Raw genomic sequence first — 21026 nt, 5'->3', positions numbered from 1 at the left:
TTCCTAAAGATCAATATGACGAAGGTCTTTAATGACTAGGGTCATCCTGTGTTTTTCCCCTTTCTGTTGCAAAGCCAGGCATATTTGTCCTTTGGTAGTCTTGAGGGACTTTTCTAGTTCTCCATGACTTCTCAAAAATAATGACCCATGAGTCCATAGCCACATCTGCTTGTTCAGTAAGTGCCCCTAGGTTGCATATAATCAAATTCTTCTGATCAAAGAAGAATTGGCAATGAATGTATATCCTTCTATTTTTTATTCCCACATTAACCATTTCTCTCTCCTTAATTAGTTGTTTATTTCCTAAAACACTTACCTTGACCAAACTTCGAGTCAACTGCTTACCTAAGATCTATTTTTAAGAAACACAATTGAAAATATTAGTAAGTTCGGCCTTTTTCATCCTGTAGTAATAACAATTCATCCTTCTTGATGAGAAGATTGCTTTTTTATACATATTATATTGTCTTCCCAATTATGACCATTTTTATTTTGTCCTTTTCTACAATTACCATGTTGTTGTCTCTACTATAAAATTGACTTCAGTATGTTATAATCACCAATTTATTCATCTTTCTCTACCTCCTCAAGAGTAGGTATCACATCACCTTTACCTGAAACCCCAATATTTCCCATAGTGACCAATAAACCATGGGAATTCAAGCTTCATAAAGATGGGACAGACGATACAATACACAACAGAGTATGTTAGATTCTGCAAATAGTTAATCCTACAGATGAGAACTTGTTCCTTCAGAGCACAGAGGAAGCCTCATACCTTTCTCTTCCATATATACAAGTTTGTTTATTTCTTGCCTCATCTACATTTAGTAGAGAGTTGATTCCCTTTATTTTGCTCCTATTTATTCATCTTTATTAATACTTTTTGAACAAATCTTAATTGTAAACATGTATGAGGTACATAGTGATGTTTGATATATGTGGGCAATGTAGAATGATTAAATCAAGCTAATTCGAATACCTATCACCTCATTGGCTTATCTTGTGTGTGGGGTGTGTGTGTGTGTGTGTGTGTGTGTGTTGATACTTTTGAAACTTTATCTTAGTTATTTTACCCTTAGTGAAAACCAAGCTTATAGGAAACCTTCCCTTAAGATCATTACCCGATTCATCACTCCTAAATTTCTCACACCCTTCTACCCAAAGGTTTAAAAAGCCTTATCTACTAATATGGGCAGAAGGGAAAGAGAACTGTGTTTTCTAATTATTCACTATGAGTCCCTGCAGTTGTTCAGAGAGGCAAAAGTCATAACCCAAATAGTTCACTAGGTACTGATCACAAATAGAACAAGAATTGATTCAAATATCTCTCTGTACTTAGTTGGCACTTTCTACTCTATTAACAACTTCATTCAGTCTCTGTAGCCTGTAGAATATTTTGATGTGACAATACAATGTAAATCCAATGCCAATCCATTGCAAAGCAAAATTTTAAATATTGCAAAAGATGCAGAATTTTGTGAAGCTGATGAAGATAATGTGGAGACCTAATCAGCATGCAAAGCCACTGACAATTGAGACTCTAAGATTAGTAGACTAGTTATGATTGACAAGCACAAAATGAACAAGAACTGTATAAGAACATTTTAAGATTCCAGGAAAAATGTCTTAAGATTCCAGGAAAGAAATTCTGAAGCCCTCAAATATTTTTGCAAAAATTATCCTCTTCATGATGACTTTGTGAAAATCAAGTATGAGGAGTACCATTTCAGTTATAATTTAGTCTAAAGAATTAACTCCCCCCCCAAAAAAAGGGAATAAATGCTTAACTCATTCTCAGAATTAAGCTATACCTACAACTTAAATGTTAATAACATAAAATTATTATCTCATGATTACTTTAAGATACAGAATCAATCAACCTTTTATATATACTTGCTATAAAATTTTGACTCTGATTTAAATGGTTTCATTTATAATGGACTTTTCCATTTTAATTTTCCTGAAAGCATGAAGCTTCCTGTAACTGCTTTGTCAGCTTTTATACTGGCAAATGTCTGTTTCTCCCAGCTAAACAGTCAGTCCTCCAAGGATAGAAATTATGAATTCTCTTTCTTTATTATTTACCTCCACCACTAACAGCTTATTCCATCACAACCCACACACCTAGCCTTGGCAAAGAAATGTGAGGAAAACAAGCAGGCAGACTTATGTTAAAGGTGGATTACCTAACTTGGAGGAGAACTCTCCTGAAGGTGAGACTAGCTGCAACACCAACACTCCCCCTATATTCACGGTTGTTATGGTTCCTCACCTAATCATTCTCAGTGCCTATCATTCATTACAGGCCCACCTTAAAGAGAATAAGGTTTGGAGAGTGTCTATCAAAGTGATTTCTTATTTTGTCTTATTTCCCTCTACAGGATATTCTCTCCTATCACAAAAGGAGTCATCAGCGTCTCTCTCCTGGATTATATCTAGGTTACCTAAAACTATGTAGCTCTGTGGATCAGATCAAAGTTCTTGTAACTCAAAAGTTACCCAACATCCTCTGCCATGTGAAGATCCGTGAAAACAATAACATTTCCAAGTAAGTGGTCAGAGTCAGAATTTTCCTTGTGATGAAACAATGGCTCAAGTGACCAATTTGATGTGCCCAAAGGAAAATGAAACATTACTTGCCAGCACAGTTTCTATGGTGAGATGTCCCACAGCACACTGGAGCAATGCCACAGCTGAGATTTAACACCAGGATAAGGAGGGCTTCCATTGTGGGTTGGTGCAATGAGTGAGCCTATTAAAAGGGGGTACTGTCTTTCCATGATTCCCTCTGCATTATTAATGGTACAAGCACTGATGCTCAACTGATTAATGAACATATGACCTTTTCTTCCCAAATTGCTATTTATAATACCTTTTCTTCACAATCTAAAACTCATGTTTGTTTTGTTCATTGTTTTTAAAATTCTCTATGGGAATGGAATCTGATAAAGCTACTGAATCTTAAAGGATCCCCCAACCTCACCTCAAACCTTCATTCTCCTTACTCCTAACCCCCTGGCCTGAGAATCTTATATGTTCCCTATGCCTCTTTTGATTCTCTAGGGAAGAAAAGAAGTAACAAGGTCTGAGCCTCTGTTGGAGATTTGCTGTATGGTTTGGCATTTGGTGAATTACCCTGTTAGCTTTGGGAAAATCTTGGTAATCTGGCTCAACTTTACAACTAACCCTAATAGCAGGCCTCTGAAACTCTACTATAATGTACTGAATTGTGTTCAACATTTAAAAAATGAAAAAGAAGAAATATATAATGAGATATTATATATTTGCTTCAAAAAGTATAAACTAGATCCTCAAATTCTATTTACACCTATGGATTTGCTTACAACCAAAGTAGACTCTAATTTGATCATTTAAAATATGGCCCTCAAAATTGAAAGACTTCCTTTATTAACTATTATATCTCTCAGGGTTCACTACATAACTATTATTTGATGATAGTGGAATAAATGATGATGATGATGATAATCTCTTAAAGAACTCACTGACCACCATATTCTCTCCTTTCACTGATCAACTACACCGGGACTTTAAGTCTGCCCTCTGGTGGTCATTTCAACAATCAACATTAGTTATCTTCTGAGTCTTCCCAATAGGTTACATGGCTCATATTTGTGTTGAGTTGGCAGTGGTTGTTTTCATCCATTTCTAGATCATGTCCTAATAGCTTATACTCTATTAGTGGTTACATGAACTAATTTCCTCTGCCAATTATCCAAAGTTCATTTTTACAAGATTCCAATAACCTTTGCTCTGCTAGGGCCATCTCCCTCATCCTCATAGTCTAAAACAATTAGTTAGTGGTAGGTGTTTCATGGTATCCATACTGGTAGACTATTTCCTAATTTGATTATGAGACCCTATTTTAGCAATGTGGTCCTTTAGACTTTTTACACTTCAGCTAGCCATAAACCTCTCGCTTAGTTCAATATCAGTGATGGGAAAGAAGAAATAGTTACCAAGCCAGTTTTTAAGATAATTCTTTGTAAAGTCAAAAGTATACAATAGGGCTTAATTTTTATTCTTTTTTCTCTTATTGGGACAAAGAATAAGTGTTCTAGTCTTTTCCAGTATGAGACCTGATATGAAACATATCTTAAAAAAAAAAAAACTATTCTGAAGGGATAGCTTAAAAAAGAGAATGGTGTTTGTTTGTTTGCTTTTGATGAAAAAGCTCATGACACATTCAATTTGACTCAGATTGGAGACAAGGCTGGTATGACCCTTTGGGGAAGTCCCTGGTTTTCACAGGATGGGAACATGTGTCAGCGCCTCCTCTCATTCTGTCCCCAAAGAGGGCTCTCCTTTCCTCTCTAGCCTGTTCCTGAGAGCACACTGCTGCTCCCTGAAGAGTTCCAAGGAGAAACCTGGCCAACTGAATGTGTTTCAAGACTTGTGCTAAAATACCTGTGGAAACAGTGTTACCCAAGAGGCATTTACCTTGATCTTTTCAAGTTCTTTTTGAAGAGCAGCCTTTGAGGGACAAACCAGATGTGCTTTCCTCCCACCACCATTCTTTTCCCTTCCGTTCTAAATGACATTTGGAAAAGTTCATCAGGAAGGACTACAGAGCATGCAGAATGAAGACATAGATGACTGTTTTGAGAGGAGGATGGAAGCAGTGATGTGTGTCCCTTACTTCCTTGTATTGAAATTGTCTGGTGTTTCTGTTTGTGATTTTCCTCAAGCTTTGGAAGAAGAAAGAAATAAAAATAGGCCCCACCATTACAACAGGACAAGTTTGAAATGTGCCATGTGGTTTGCTGCCTGAGTTGGACAAGATTCCAGTGGTTACCCAACTATGGAATTAACCAGCAGATGCCCCTGTGGTAAAATGTAGGCTCTTAGAACTTATGGAGGACCCACAGGGAAAGAAAAATAGGACAGTCAGGAAATTATTACAAAATATTTGAAAGCTTCAATCTCAAAACCTAGACATTTGGAAAATGTACACAAATTAGACCTGCATTCTGAGGCATATGTGGCTTGATAGGTGAACAAAAGCTTAAATTAGAAAAAGCTTATTTTAAACTCCATTCAGGTGGCAAAAAGTTCGAATTTTATGAATTTTGTTAAGTTTTAACCACCAAAAATTGCTTGTCCAGGTTCTGGACATATATGCTAAAGAAGTTCTGAGTTGTATTCTGAACTTTTGTTATATTTCTAATTTTAACTTGACTCAACATACAGAGAGGAGTGGGAATGGATCCAAAAGCTTTCTGGCTCTGAATCTATGGAAAGTGTGGATCATACTTCTGACTGCCCCATGCAATTGTTCTTCTACGAGCTCCAGATGGCAGTGAAAGCTCTCCTTAAGCAGATCAATATACCTCTACACCAGGTACTAGACTTTACCATTTTTATCTTCTTTTTATGGTTCATGGAAACTACATTGTAGCATAAAACTTACTCAAGAGGGATATATATATGCATATATATACACACACATATATATTTACTTTCTTTTATTTAAATACCACTTTGCATGTACGTGCACACTTTGAATTTAATGCTTATAAGCACACACAAACTATACTTGTGCTCTTTTTCCCTATTATCAGTCTCTTCCAAGTTTTCCAGATCCCACTGTACTGCCATCTAATCTACCTTGAAAGTCACCATGGCTCAATATCAGAATAGCATAAAGCAATGAGAATATATACATATATGCATGTGTAAACAAACAAGGGTGCAGCTAAATATACAAATGATTTATCTAAGAACAGAAGAATAATAGTATAATCTACAGTAGTGGCCCAACTACATCATTCTATCTACCCATTGAGAAGTTACTGTCAAAATTACTGTCTTATATAAATTAAAACATGAAATCTAACCTCCACAAATAAGTCATTTCAAAAAAATTTAAGAGAATATTAAAAGTTTATTAGGCTCTGTCTATCAATTTGATAGGATGTAGCACTAGGTTGAATTTGTTTCTTTTAGATATATGTTCATCATTTCTGCCCCTTTCCCCAAATCAATCCATCTCTCTCTCTCTCTCTCTCTCTCTCTCTCTCTCTCTCTCTCTCACACACACACACACACACACACACACACACACACTTAGCCTATTTAGGAAAACCCTTACAGGAGTATCTGGCTCTCTTTTAATAAAAGAGAACTATGAGGTGGCCTCTGACCCATGGAGGCAGGGAGAAATTAAAGATTGCAGGAGTGTGCTTCCACTGGGGTACTGCTCTGATTTTAAGTCAATACTGCATAGCCAGTCTAAACCAGCCCAAACTAATGAATACTAATTTGCTAAATTGCAAGAGATGCCAGAAGTACACTATGGAAACAACTAGATTATTCCAGAGGTGGCCATGTGCTCATGAGGAAGGGGGAAAAAACAGCTCTACATGTGACAGTCGATACTATTAAATGGTTTCTTGGACTTAACAGGTTTGAAGCAGCTCAAATTTCATTGGTGACTCTTGGGCTACATATACATGTTGGGAGAAAGCTGCCCAACTGCCTAATAGTATATACAACATTTTTTTTTTTTGATACTTGTAAAATTTTCTCAGTCCTTGGCCAGAAACTACATTTTTCCCCTTTAACCAACTTAAATTGAAACTAGTGGATTTTTAATTCAATCCATTTTTGTTACTTCATGTAATTATATTCATCATTTTGAAAAGCCCACAGAATGCAATCATTTTCTGCTTTTATAAGAAGCATAAATGTTGTTTTCAGAGTTTATGTGGAACATTATTGCCTTAAATCTTGATTTTATATAGCATTATTAAATGGGCTGAACCCTAATATTTATGTTGTATAAAAATTCCAAGCTTGAAGTCGTGTAATTTTGTTAGATGTTTTATGCCAGTTTGGTGTTGTTTATGTAAGTGCCATGTTGTAACTCTCCTATTTTTCCTCCACGCGTGTCCCTCTGCAGGCAAGGAACTTCCGCCTCTACACACAGGAGGTGTTGGAATTGGGTCACAATGTGTCCTTTCTTCTCCTGCTCCCTGCTTCAGACGACGTCTGTACAGCCCCAGGACAGAATAATCCTTACACCCCACACTCAGGGTTTCTTAACCTCCCTCTTCAGATGTTTGAACTTGGTATAGTAGCTTGTTTCACCTAGAAATATTAACCCAGCCTCCTTATAATAAAATCACAAAGTTATATCTGTTCCCCCTTGTCCCAGTGGAGGGTCAATAAATCACATGATGGCTTTGGCAACAACCCTTCCTAGAACTGTGTACAAGTCTGAGAAAAAGCAAAGCTCCAAGACTATGTGCCTGAGCAATAATTATTGAAACATAGCTAAGGCCCAATGGAGAGGAAGGAATTCTAAACAGAAAGTTCAGTTATCAGGCTGTGCTTATTGCCTTTCCTTTGCTTTCTTAAAATATAAATATAAGAACGATGTTTTTATGAAAAGTACTGCCCCTTCTCTCCCCTTCCCCACCTCCAACTGGGAAAAAATAATAATGAAATTAAAATGTAGAGTTTGTATCACTTGGGAGGGGGAAAAAGGTCCATAAATATAAGTCATAAATAGACTCTAATATTAAATAGACTAAATTTCTGACAGACCATTAATAAATGCACCGAGTCTCTCAGGATGCAATGTTGTGACTTTTTATAAGGGGTTCTGAGTAAGGTGGAAGATCTTGTCCTGACTTTCAAAAATGAACAGCTTGGGCTCCAGTTTCTCCATCTTTGCAGAGACCCCTGCTGCCTACTGAGAATGTGAATAGGAAGGCTTTGTCTCCCTTTCCGTGCTTCATCTTGTAACAGGCCAATAAGAGGCAATTAGTAAGGGCTCTGTCAATTCAAATGAATTATACAGTTTGTGGGAGGCTGACTGGGTGGATGGATGGAATGGAGGCAGACCCTCTTTGAATTGCTCCCTAGCCACCAGATCTAGAAGCAGACAAGGAAACTGCCTGATGTCTTATTTTGAGACCTGGGCATTTGCATCTGAATTTATCTTTTCAGGATATTGTTTAAACTGCTCAGTTCCTATTATTCCAGGCAATTCAGATGCTAAAAGGTGATGAACAGCAACTGTTATTCTCCAGAGGAGGTAAAGTTCTTAAGATAAGTTTGAATCAGACTTGCAGACTGGAACTTGAGAGTTTTGGGTCACCTGCTGTATGACACTGGCAATCCCTTAACCTTTCTGTGCCTTTTCTGGGTTACACAATTAATACTATTAACCATACCACTCCCTAAAAGCCTGGATGTAAATGTCACCATTTAATGAGTTCCCCAGCCAAAGGACATTATTAATCCATGTTATAACAGTATTGTTATTATGAAATATAGTTTGAGGCAAAGTATCTCACATGACCCAATGGCAATAGAAATAAATATTGGGTGCCTACTATAAGGATTTAGAAATCAGTAAGACAAAGGTTCTGCTCTTTTGATAAAAATTCAGAAAGAGGACAAGTGGTCCACTTTGCCTAGATCAGAAAAAAAAAAATATGAGGAAACAGAGGAATAAAAAGCTCTACAAATAAAGTAAGGCCAAATTGACTCTTGAAAACCAGCCTGAAGAATCTGTTTAAGGTGGACCAGAAGCAAGGTTCAAAAAATTCAGAGATTATTATAATAGTTCAGGGTTAGGGTAGGAATCAAAAAGAAAAAAAGGAAATGAAAGGAAATAAAAAGGAAACAAATACAAATATGAGAAATATTAGGAGTAATTAATAAGAGTGGGCAATTGTTTAAATGAGGTAAGGAGAAGTCTGAGGAATGCCCTGGTGGTTTTCAGTCCCAATGACTACAAATATATCGCTGCCTCTACTAAAAGTATGAAAGTCAGGGAGAAAAACAATTTGGGGAAAAAAGTGATTTTCAGCTTTGAATATGTTGAGTCTCAAGGTGCTAAGTACACATGTCCCATTGGCAATAGAAATTCTGGAAAGAAAAATTGTTACTAAAACAGAAATTTGGCCAGTGTCTACTAAGAACAGCTAAAGCCATAAAAGTAAATGATTTCTGTAAGATAAGTAATTGACCAAGAACTAAGGAAAATACTTCATTAGAGAGCTAACCAATATTTCATTCTGTGTAAAACAATCATTGTTTTTCCATAATTACAGGTCAAACTACTTGAAATTCATTTTCCCATGTTTTAATGGCCTTGACGGAATAATCAGTGATTTGGTATCAATCAAAATAGTACATGACTCCTAAGGCCCTGGAGGGCCCAGACATGTGAGGGTCTCTCTTCTTTTCTGTGAGGCTCACACATTCCTCTTGGGCAACCACACTGTGTTCTACTGATTTCTACTCTACAATCTGGAGAAATGTACTAGTATCCATTTTCTCTCTCCATTCTTTTGTTTATGCATTCATTGACAAATATTATTGAGTAGGAGACTGAGGCAGGAGGATTGCAAGTTTGAGGCCAACCTGGGCAACTTAGCAAAACCCTATCTCAAAATAAAATGGAAAGGTCTGAGGACATATCTCAATGGTAGTGCACTTGCCTAGCAAGGTCCTGGGTTCAACCCCCAGTACCGGGAAGACCTTAGAGTGAGAGTATGCTTGGCTAAGAGATAAATGCACCCAGCATGTAGGTAAAAACAACAAAGATAGGAGATAAGATCAGAGAATCAATGGGGACCAGGATCATGCAGGCCCCATAGGCCATGATGAGGAATTTACATGTTATTTTAAATATATTGGGAATCCAATGGAGAATCAGGAGCAGTAGGGTAACATAAGTTCTCCTGCAAAATCCAGTAGAACTTCCTCACCACCACCAACAACAACAACAAAAAAAAAATGCTTAACTTTGCTTACCTTAGCTTAACCCAACAGTCTCCAAATTCATTCAACCAAGACTGGAATCTTTTTTGCCACAGTACCTATTAAAAGTATACTGAACTCATATTTGGGATATGATGCCTTAGAACAGTGCTTCTCAAATTTTATTTGCATAAGAACTACCTGGATAGCTTGTTAAAATACAGATTCCTGAAGCCCAACCCCAGTGATGCTGAATCAGTACATCTGTGAAGAAGCTAGGAAATGTACATTTCCAATAAGCTCTCTGGTGATACTAAATCCACAAATCCATTGACCATACTTAAAACAGTACTGCCAAACACACAGAGATGAACACAGAACTAGAGATGTGGTTAGTATTATAATACAGTAGAATTCAACTGTGTCTGCCTCCTTGATCTGCCTTACCTCCATATTGCTAAAAGCAATATAAGATCGGAAACTATCCTTCATCTATGAAAAGACAGAGATCAAAGCCCAGGTCTCACAGTTCCCGGCTTTAAGATGTTTCTTCCTAGAGTAAGACTTTCTTACTCTCTTTATCATCCCTTGTTGCCATATTATGGGTGATCCAACTGATCATTTAGGACCATGTAAATTTCCAGAAAAGACCTCTTAGTTGGGCTTGGTTCCACTGGCATATGCAATTCTATTAAACTTTTTTTAGGAACCTGCAAAAAGTGTTGCCAATACGTGATGATTAATACACTCTTTAGTACAATATTTATTGCATTCCACTAGTAACAATTTTAAAATATTACTGGGTCTCAGTAAGAATCATGACAAACTCTAACCTATCCCCACACAATAAGAACTTTCCAAGAGGCAAATTATCAAAGCTACTTCCTCCAGTAAGCATCAGCCCACTGAGAAATTAATAACATCTTATATAGGAACTTTTAAGGACGGGCTATAGTTCATCTAACCCCTCTAAGAAATATGCTAAGCATTTTTTATTTGCTTTTTGTTAGAAGGGACTTCTATTCTCCATAGATAGTTTTATAATAAAACTGATACACTAAGCATTTCTGAGAAAGGAAAGAATGTTTTCAGAAATCCAGTCAGAACTCAGAAAAACTTTAATAACAACATGGGAATTCTAATGAAATTTGAAAAGGTGTGAATTATGGGAATATGTAAATTATAATAGAACAAATAATTGCACTATATTTCAGTTTGACTTGTATAAGTCATCCCCAGCCCCATGAAAGGATTTGAGATTTGGCAAACTGACCATGTTTCTGCCAGTGGCCTAAGTGAATCATAAATAACATTCTAACCAGCTATGTACCTATTCCAGCATTAAACAGATCTAGCAAGGACAAAGTGACAAAGGAGCTTAGCCCTCTGTCTCCTGGAGTAAAGACCAATGGGGCAAACACACAGGGTACTCCTTCAGAGGACTATCTGTGTTTTTGAGAGAGAGATGGACCTATAGGAGGAGCATCTTATAAGATCTGGACAAGCAGGGTTCAGCTGAGGCAAAGTGGTACAATTTCACCAAAGACCCACTCCCTTTTCCACAGCTTCAGGGATGACACTTCATCTTCTCTGGGGTAGGAACAGGCAAGGATCCCTCTACAGGAATAAAACATGTGCCGGGGGGCCCATAAGCATCACTGTTTACACTATTCCCAAGATAAAAGGAAAATGAAGTATCATGAACCATTAGAAAATCCATCCAGTGATGTAGCCTCTTGAGGATTTGCCTAGCCTGAATACAGGAGGTCACCCTGCCCTGACCCTGTGGGCAGTCACAATTAACAGTAGGCTTGTGATGAGGAAAGCTGATTTTTATATATTCCTTTGGCTCTATGATTCATACTAACTGGACTAGAAAGACAAAAACTGGAGAATTTTTTAAAAATAGCCCTGGTATACATTTCATAGTTCTGTGCTTGGCTATTGACAATATCCTTTATTCAACAAACGTTTACTGAGATTCCACAGTATGCCAGATACTGTGCTGGGGCTGGACATACAGATACTAAACAGGCACAGTGTGCCCACCAGAAACTCAGAATCTAGTAGGGAATGCAGGCAACTATGCCAATAGTCTTAAAACAATGAAAGCACTGCTATGAGATGTGGGCTACTGAATTTCGAGGAAAGATACTTATTCATTCCTTACAGAGATAATACTTTAGCTGGATTTTGAAGAAAAATAAAAATTCCGAAAGTGAAAGAAAGGCAGAACAGAAAAGGAAAATTATTTTAGGCAGAGAGGCCAGCATGCACAAAGGATTGGAAGGCTGGAAAGTTCTGTCCAATTAGATACATTCTTAGTAGCTCAATGTGAAGGATGCTTATGGCATCTGAGGAAGCCAAAAGTTAAAAAAGGGCAAAATCACAAAAAGCTACTCCTATATCATCCTAAGGAGGTGAGACTTTATATCCTGCAGGCAAAGGGGATTGATTAAAAAAAAAAAAAAACACTTGAGAAAGGGACAACATGGTCTCAATGGATTTTAGTAGTTCTGTGAAGGATAGATTGTAGGAAAGTAAGGGAAAAAAAGGTCTGAGACCAGAGATTGATAATTAGAAAGACTGTCTCACTGGTTCAAGTAGGCAATAAGAACCTGAACCAAAGCAGCCACAGTGGAGGTAAAGAGAATAAAGCAGGAGAGCAAGAGGAATTTAGGAATTAAAACTGATGAGACTTTGTGATTGATTTGATGTGGTTGAAGAGCAAGATGGAGGAGCCAGAAAGTCTGAATAGGGTGCTGAGATGGATAATGTTGACATCTACCCAAACAGGAAAAATATGAAGGGAGGAACAGGTTTGGGGGAGGGGACAGATGATGAGTTCAGTTTGACAAATGATGAGTTTTGAGGTGCCTGTGGGATATCCAGGCAATGAGCCTAATAGAATCCAGGCCATGGGCTTGCAAGAAATGGCATAGTCTCAACCTTCATTCCTAATGCCCATTATTCATAATTTAGGAGACCGTTCCTATATTCCAACTGCCAACTCATTCACTACTAGGAATCTAGAGGGGAACCTTCTGCCCAGGTTCTTTCTGAAACTTTGGCAAAGAATCATGGCACTTAAATGGACTCTTGGATATTATCTCATGATTCCTTTACCTCCAAACCCACCCAGACTGATAAGGAGCTCAGCAAGTTAGAGAACCTTAGGGAAAATATTCTAATCTCAGTCCTGTTCTAACATTCTAGTCAATAAATGCTTCATTCCCCTTCCCAGGGCGGGGGAGGGGTTGGGACAGTGGGTGGGAACAAACATGTATTTTGTAAATGGTATGCGTTATATGCTCTGTTGGGTACCTGATATACATTGTATTATTTAATCCCAGGTAGGCATTGTAATCCCTGTTTTAGGGATAATACTAAGACTCCTAGAGGTTATCTGTACACCACACAGGTAGTGAGTGGCAGAACTATGATTCAAACCCAGGCCTGTGCGATAGCTAAGCCTATAAACTTTCCACTGTACTCTACTGCTAGTGTTCGTGCCAACTGTATTTCAGGCTGTCACTATCTTTTACAGGAAAAAGAGAGAGAGAGAAAGAAAGAGATAGAGAGACACAACACCACATAAAATTAGTCTTAGTTTGTAAGTTACTAACAAATCATGTGGTCCAGATAATGACATTATTGTAGCCTTATACCATCTTGTCTTTAAAATGAATGTGATTCACATTTTTTAAAAATTAGAAGCTTCCAATCTATCCTTCCCTCCTCAGTGATGGCTACCAAATGTATCATTGCTAGACCACAAAAGACTATGTTAAAGTAACATTTGTTAAAGTGACATTAAAGGCTCTGGATGAAAACCACTAGAGCGGGAAATGGAAGCGCTACAGTTACTCATAACTCACTTGTGGTGCGTGGCATGGATGGTGTGGGTGCTGTGAGGCCACCCACTGATCTATGGCTCCTACTGCAAAGACACAACAAGGGAAAGCTGTGAACACCCTGACTTTTAAGATTCAGTTGGGACTGATAGTGTTTCTTTTAAAGAAATTATTCAGTGTATCTCCATAGTCAACTTTACCAGTCATATTTTATAGAGGGAAAAAAGTCGATTTTTTTTTTTACAACTCGGTTTGGAAAAGCAGGCTGTGAGACACTTCCCTCTCTCCACTCTCCAGCCAAAAGAGGACATCTGTCAAGTGCTAACAGGATATAATCCCTCCTTGAAAGGCATAAAGACACATTCAGAGAACTACAGGGGTCAAGAGTAAGCTACCAAGTAATGGTGACTCCTTCCTGCAGAGCTGCCAGTAAATATCAGAGACCCGAAGTACCTTTCAAAACATGAAAATATAGCACACAGTGAGAGAAGTGAGAACAGAGGGAAAGAAGAGCCTTCAGGGACAGGGTCTGCCCTCTTCAGATCAGCTCATGCATTTATTTTATTCATTTGGTCAATAAATATTAGCTGAGAAGCTACAATGTTCCATGTTTTGAGGAAATAAAAAGTAATAGTAGACATGCTTCCTGCCCTCAAAAAAAATCAGTCTAATACCAAAATAGTCAGCTATCCACACAGTTACAGTGTAGCAGGATATGCCATCATATATTTAGAAATAAGTGCTCTAGAAGCACAAAAGAGGGAGAAACTGGTTCTGCAGGGAAAGGAAGAGATGTCAGTGAAAACTTCACTGAGAAGACACATCAGAAGAAACATCAGGATCAGAAGGTAAACATGGGTAGCTGAGGATGAGGAAAAGCATGTTAAAAGCATGAGAGTATAAAAGGAGTGTAGTATGTTCACCAAAGTAGTAGTTTCACCAAAGGTTAAGGTTGATGCAGGGCTAAGGGTTGAAGGTGGTCACAGAATGAAAAATATAAGTGAAGTTATATTCAAATCCTCCACCACAAGGAGCTTCCTTATGGGAAACTTCCTTATGTTTGGATTTTATACTGAAGTCAAGAGCGTTCTCTATAGAGGTCTTTTAAGTGAAGAAACTGCTTGAGAATTCTATCATTTGAGAAAAGTGAAATAATTTGTCATTTACTGAAAGGGTATATAAAATCAGCTTCTCTTTGTGTCAGGCAAGGAAGTGCTAAAGAGAATAGAAAATATGGGAAGAAAGGATCTGACACCAGAGAGAAAAAATCAACCCCAGGTTGTAGACTACCTGGATTGAGAAATATCTCCTTGAAATGGGCACAGCTGGAGTAAGAATGAACCACTGAAGCCCTCACCCTATTCTTCTCTTCCGCTTCTATGAGGAAAGACTTAGCAGGCTAACTTTCCACCCATCTAAGAGGAAATCACACAAGGAAGCAGGCAGTGGTAAGATGGGAATTGTGAGGTACACAGAAATCTCTCAATATGCAGAGAAGTAGGGCTTCCTCCCATTGCATAGAGATGACCAACGCCATATTCTGAGGCACTGTGGTTTAGCTTCCCTAAATGGCCAGATGTAGGTCTTGAGAATCAATAGAAAATGGTGCAAGAGCATTAATTATATGTTCTTTCTAGAATTTCTCACCCAAGAAGCCATAATAAAAATGTTCTAACAGACAGTTGAGTTAGAATGACCCTCTTTCTGAAGCATGGAACACACTGGTTAAGTCTGAGGTACACAAAATAATGAGGTTCAACAGTGAGCCAGAAAGAGACTGGAACTACACCAATCTGAATCAGGATGATTTTCTTATGCAATTGGAATCTGAAGTTATAGTTTATGATCAGAGTTTATCAGAGAAGACCAGACAATCTAACCATCTCAGGCTGTCTGCACTGGGCTCAGTCCTACATTGCTGGCCCTCTTGAACAGAAATAAATGAAGGAGATGAAGGTTGGACTCTTTCCTGTGGCCTGCGTCTGTCCCATTATTTTGAGAGGAGAAGGTCAAGTCTACTGAAGACAAAAATGGTCTGTCCAGGCGTCAGTTCCCACTATCCTTCCAGAGGAACTAAGGAAGGGAAAGATAGGAGGACCAAAGCCCATAATGACTGGCCCTCAGGGAAGTTTTCCAGTCAGACAAAAGATATCCCAAGAAAAAACATGGATCTTCTGGGGATTCTAGACTTGGAAAGGAGCAAGATACATAACAGGAAATCAGACATGAAAATTCAAATTTCAAATTGCTACTTGGCTTTGCTTTTTCTTTAAAGTGAAAAGCAAACTTATTTTTCCAGTCATACACAAACACATACATACATACACACACACACACACACACACCACAAAAAATACATATATGGATTTATGTGGACTTTAGAAAGCCACCTAAGTGAATTTAAGAAACACATACATACACAAAGATACACAGAATTATGTGTGACTTAACAATGGGGATTGGGAATACATCCTGAAAATTATGTCCTTAGGCAATTTATCTTTGTGCAAACATCATATAGTGTACTTAAACTAAGATGGCTATGATATCACTGGTGATATAATCTTACTGGACCACCATTGTATATGCAGTCCATGGTTGACTGAAACATCATTATGTGGCACATGATGACTATACATGAAATAAAAAGTCCTAATGTTAGGGAAAAGTCCACATAAACTGCAGCATGAGCCAACCTCACTTCCCCACACCTTACCAGGGCTTGGTAAACCTCAAAGGGAATAAATACTGTCTGAATAAAGCCAGACAACTGGCCCCTTAAGAGCACATTTATAATTTATTTATGGCTTAATATTTTCCACTGATAGGATTAATAAATCATGTTTTCATCCAATGGTTTTCTCTGAGGTATGAATTTCTCTATTTTGATACCAGATCTTAACATGTTTTATTTTGCTTGTCCATTTTCCAGTTCATTTTTGCAGCTATAGAGAGAAATTTATTAGTCTGTATTGCCGCCTTTCTGCTGTTGTGGAGCTGGATTCTCTGAATACCCAGCAGTCCCTGAGGGAAGCCATCTCAGACAGTGAGGTTGCAGCTGCCAAACAAAGACACCAGCAAGTTTTAGATTTCATTCAGGTAACAGTTTTTGGTTTTGGTTTTGGTTTTTTCAGGTAATGAGAAGGAAGAGGCAGGGTGGAAACGGTAAGAAACAAGCAGGGAAAAAAAAAACAGCAATCTGGACTGATTCAAAGCACACAGTGTGCAAACAGCCTGTAGATCTGGTTAAAATATGGAGCTCAGGAAGATGTATTTTCAAAGATTTAAGAAAACGTTACAGATAAATCACACTATTCCTAAGAACTGTATCAGCCATACTGTAGAAAAAAATAACCCCCAGAAATAATGATCAGAATATTGTTCTTACCTGATATCCCATTGTTAATTCCAACAGAAAGAAAAATTTTAATCTACTCAATATCTCAGGAAAAAAAATGACCCATCAGTTTATGTTAACCCACATTCTTTAAGAACTGATATTCCCTGTGTTTTAAACTTTTGTCTAGCAGAGTTAACACTTTACTATGTGGCTACTGATATGAGAAAATATGTTCCCTGTCTATGGTCTTGTCTGTAAAGACCTCAAGGTGACAGCTCAAGGGGCTTATGAAAGGAGTACTAACTAGTAGTCAAAAGAATTTGGATCTGGCTTGAAATTGCCTCTAAATTCCTCAGCCAAATCTTACAATCTTTCCATCAGTTACCAATTCACACAATGAGTATAATAGCAACAGCCCCATTATAAATATCACCATGATATATATTCAGTTCAATTTGATAAATACTTATTAAACACCCAGGTGTCAGGCACTATATGGGAGATACAAAGTTGAAACAGATATAGTCCCTGACCGTAAGGAGTTTAAAATCCAGGATGATGGACAGAATATGTGTAAATACTACTTGTAAAATGTGCTGTATTTGTTCTGATTGGCCTGCTCACCAAATGATTTGCATCTCTCTCCTGGATTTGAGAATAATTACAGTAAAACAGACAAGATAACTTCTTACAACGATCCAGAAAAGGGTAAATGAGAACTTAAGTTTTATGAACTTTGGGCAAATAATCTCTCAAAGTCCCAATTTCATCTGAAAAAAATAGGGATGATAATAATAATAGTACAACCTCACAGCTTTACTGAGAGAATTCAATAAGAGAATGCATGTAAAACCCCCAGCAAAGTGTCTGTCACCTCATAGGCATACAATAAATTATATATTTATTTACTCATTCATTAATTAAAAGGAAAATCCTTTGAAATATGACTACACAAGAACTAAGAGTTTGAAGTATTCAGGACACTTGCGAAGTACTAAGTAACAAATCTTTAGGATTATCCTACTTCCCTCATCCTGGAAAGGAGATATCTTAGGTGACCTCTAAGACTAAAGAAATAACTTTTCAAGAAGTTACTTGTTCTGGTCTGAGAATATAATATTTAAAAATTCAAAACATTTGGTTCAGTTATTTCCAGTAAAAATGGAACATGGTGGGAAAGGGATAGGAAAGGCAGAATGCAGCATGAGGAGAATACAGAAGACTGGTTCATCTTTCGAGCCTTACATAAGGGACAACATAGCACGTAAGAATACTAATGGAAAAGTCAAAGAACACATATTTTAGCCCTGAATCTCCCTCTGATTAACTCTGGAGTAGTGGACAATTTATTTGATCTCCCAAGGTCTCATTCCATCATATGTGAAATAAAAGGACTGAATTAGATCATATCTAAGGGCTTAGTTGGCCCTAATGTTTCACAATTTTTAAAGAAATACTTCTCCAACCATGCTCTGCCTTCTTCCACATAAGCCTCTCTAAGTCCAATGTGCTCATCCAATGAGGAAGCTGACTCTCAGTAGTCTGTTGCATCTTGAACTCCTCCCAGATTTCCTGGCTCTATTCCCACTTCCTTACCACTACTCTCGCTCTTCTCTTATCACTTACCTAGAGCTTCACTAACACTTTCTCTTTGCCTTTCATCATGCCATTAAAGTGGGATGGATAAAAACAGATCACGCCAGAAATTTTTCAAAGTTCTTGCCTGCTCTGGTGTCCCAGAGCAGGTAACTTGAGAGCCCCTCTACATACTCCCTTACAAGCCAGCCAGGTATACATAGACTTGGATAAAAGCCAATTCCCAAATGGTTCAACAAATAACTTCTTAGGCTGGGTATAACCAGACCCATCTTCCTGCCCCAGAGTCTTCATCTTCAGTATACTACACCTTGTTCCACCCAACTTAAATAACTACATCATCTCTCCCCTTATCTATATTGGCTTCTCCTTCTCTCTCTCTCTCTCTCTCTCTCTCTCTCTCTCTCTCTCTCTCAATGAAAACCAGCTGCAACCACTCATCCATTAGTGTTCACAGCTCAGACTACTACACACTATAACCTGCAGAGGCGACCGCCAGTCGCAAGAGCATTTGTATGATTCCAGATCTAAGACAGTGTTGAAGTCACTACACAAACCAAACATTGTAAAGAGCAAGGGAGTCTATGTAAATATGATTTGGAAAAGAAGCCAAGGAGTACAGCCAGAAAGGGGGAGGGTTGGATGGGGGGATATAGAAAACCATAGATAAGGTATACTGGCCTTAAGTCAGCACATACAGCAGAAAAGTCAGTGAGTAAAAGAAAAAGAGAGAGAAGGAAAAGGGCGGGGGAGAGAGAGAAATGTCAAAGTGCAAAGACCTACAGCTCAGCATGTTTTGAGCTGCCAAAGCCTAAAGGGCAATTAGACCATAATTTATATACTGTAATGCTTCAAATGCTTCTAAGCTGTAATAGAAACACAGCTCATTAAATATAGCCAATCTATCATCCCCTCAAGCACCTTGTAGCTATGCTGTGAGAAAACCAATCACCTTTATATTTTAATAAAAATATTATCTTGCCTGAGTACAGAAAAAGGAGTCTAATTTATGGGATGAAAACTGAAATTTGTAAAGAGCAGGGTGAGAAATGAATGCAGAACTTTTAATCAACAGTCCTAGGGAGTTCATGGTCTTTCTTTTTTAAAATGTGTCAGCAAGTCTTTAGAAGCTGAATTTGGACCTTAAAATCAGGGGGGATTATGTTGTCAGTTACTTTCAGATCAACAGTATAAGGTAAAATGGGTGAAAATTATACTTCTTTTGGAGCTACTTAGCTAAGTCCCATTAAATTCAATCCATGGGCCTCCCTGTACCTATGGGTTTTTTGTTTTCTTCAGCTAAGACTTATCCATCTCATCACTGAAAAAAAAGCTAAGTAGCAAACATTTCTTCTAAACAAAATTTTTTTTTTAATTTCTATACTAACTCTATCCTTAGCAATAGGCTCAGATAATCTAATCTTAAAAAAAAAAAAAAAAAAAAACAGGTATGATAAGTACGTTTATTCCCTAAGGTCTCTGTAACAAATTACTATAAACTGAGTTCCTGAAGACAATAGAAATTTATTTTCTACGTTTCTGGAGACCAGAAATTTGAAATTAACATGTTGGTAAAGACGCACTTCCTAAAAGAGGCTCTTGGAATGGAAGGCAGCAGGGTGTTCATTTGCTACCTCTCCCAGCTTCCAGTGACTATTGGCATTCCTTAACTTGCAGCCACATCACTCTGACCTGTGCTTCTGTGGTCACATGGCCCCCTTTTCCTATGTCTGCCAAATCTTCCTCTGTCTTACTCTTACAAGAATATCCTTATGTTAACATTTGTCATTGGAATTAGGGCACATCCAGATAATCCAAGCTAAATTCCTCCTCTCAAAATCCTTAAACACATCTTTTTGCCATATAAGGTGATATTTACTTTTTTACCATATAAAGTAATATTCACAGGTTTGAGTATGAGAATTGGACATCTTTTAGAGGTCTACCTTCAGCCCACTACAATAACCATGATTGTCATTTTGACAAAAGTGCATTCTTCTACATTATCTTACTTTATCCTTATAATAACCCTTTGAGGGTAAAGATTTAAAGAATTATGCAACCATTCATTCATTCATTCATTCATTCTTTCACTAAGCAGTCATTTTTTTTAATAACTACTCTACACAGCTAAAGAGAAGATAGAAAAGTATAGTTCCTGTCCTTGACAAGCACTCTAAAAGCAGTTCACAATAATGTGCCTTAAAATAACTTTGATAAATTTTTTTTAAAGTAACTTTGAGACAAAGAGTATGCTACATGAGGTAGGGCCAATAAAAGCCAGCTGAGACAACAATAATCTCATCAGGAAAAGTCTCATCTGGGATTCCCACTTTGCTTTATCTCTTGAATTTCATATTTCTCCCTTCAAAATGGCTTGGTGCCTCCTTGTGAGCCTTCCTGCCCAACTCACCAAGCTAACAAACCCTGGAGCTCAGTATCATGCTCTGCCAGGTCCTATTACCCCAGAACAGAACTAGATAGCAAGGGAAATGACT

The 21026-nt window shown here is 37.8% G+C and overlaps 1 protein-coding gene across 2 annotated transcripts in view; it reads left to right on the top strand.

Moving 5' to 3' along the window:
- Nucleotides 1-21026, top strand: part of Ankfn1 (ankyrin repeat and fibronectin type III domain containing 1) — a 336634-nt gene that overhangs the window by 296905 nt on the left and 18703 nt on the right. For both annotated transcript variants that reach the window (XM_048788565.1, XM_048788560.1), the window contains 4 exons: nucleotides 2385-2551; nucleotides 5212-5362; nucleotides 6923-7091; nucleotides 16525-16691. In XM_048788565.1, coding sequence (XP_048644522.1) covers nucleotides 2385-2551; nucleotides 5212-5362; nucleotides 6923-7091; nucleotides 16525-16691 — 654 coding nt within the window. The remainder of the gene's footprint in view (nucleotides 1-2384; nucleotides 2552-5211; nucleotides 5363-6922; nucleotides 7092-16524; nucleotides 16692-21026) is intronic.

Source organism: Marmota marmota, unplaced genomic scaffold (genome assembly GCF_001458135.2).
Source record: "Marmota marmota marmota unplaced genomic scaffold, marMar, whole genome shotgun sequence".
NCBI classification, from domain to species: domain Eukaryota; kingdom Metazoa; phylum Chordata; class Mammalia; order Rodentia; family Sciuridae; genus Marmota; species Marmota marmota.
The sequence above is the reverse complement of the archived record's forward strand: the minus strand, read 5'-3'. Positions and strand labels throughout refer to the sequence as shown.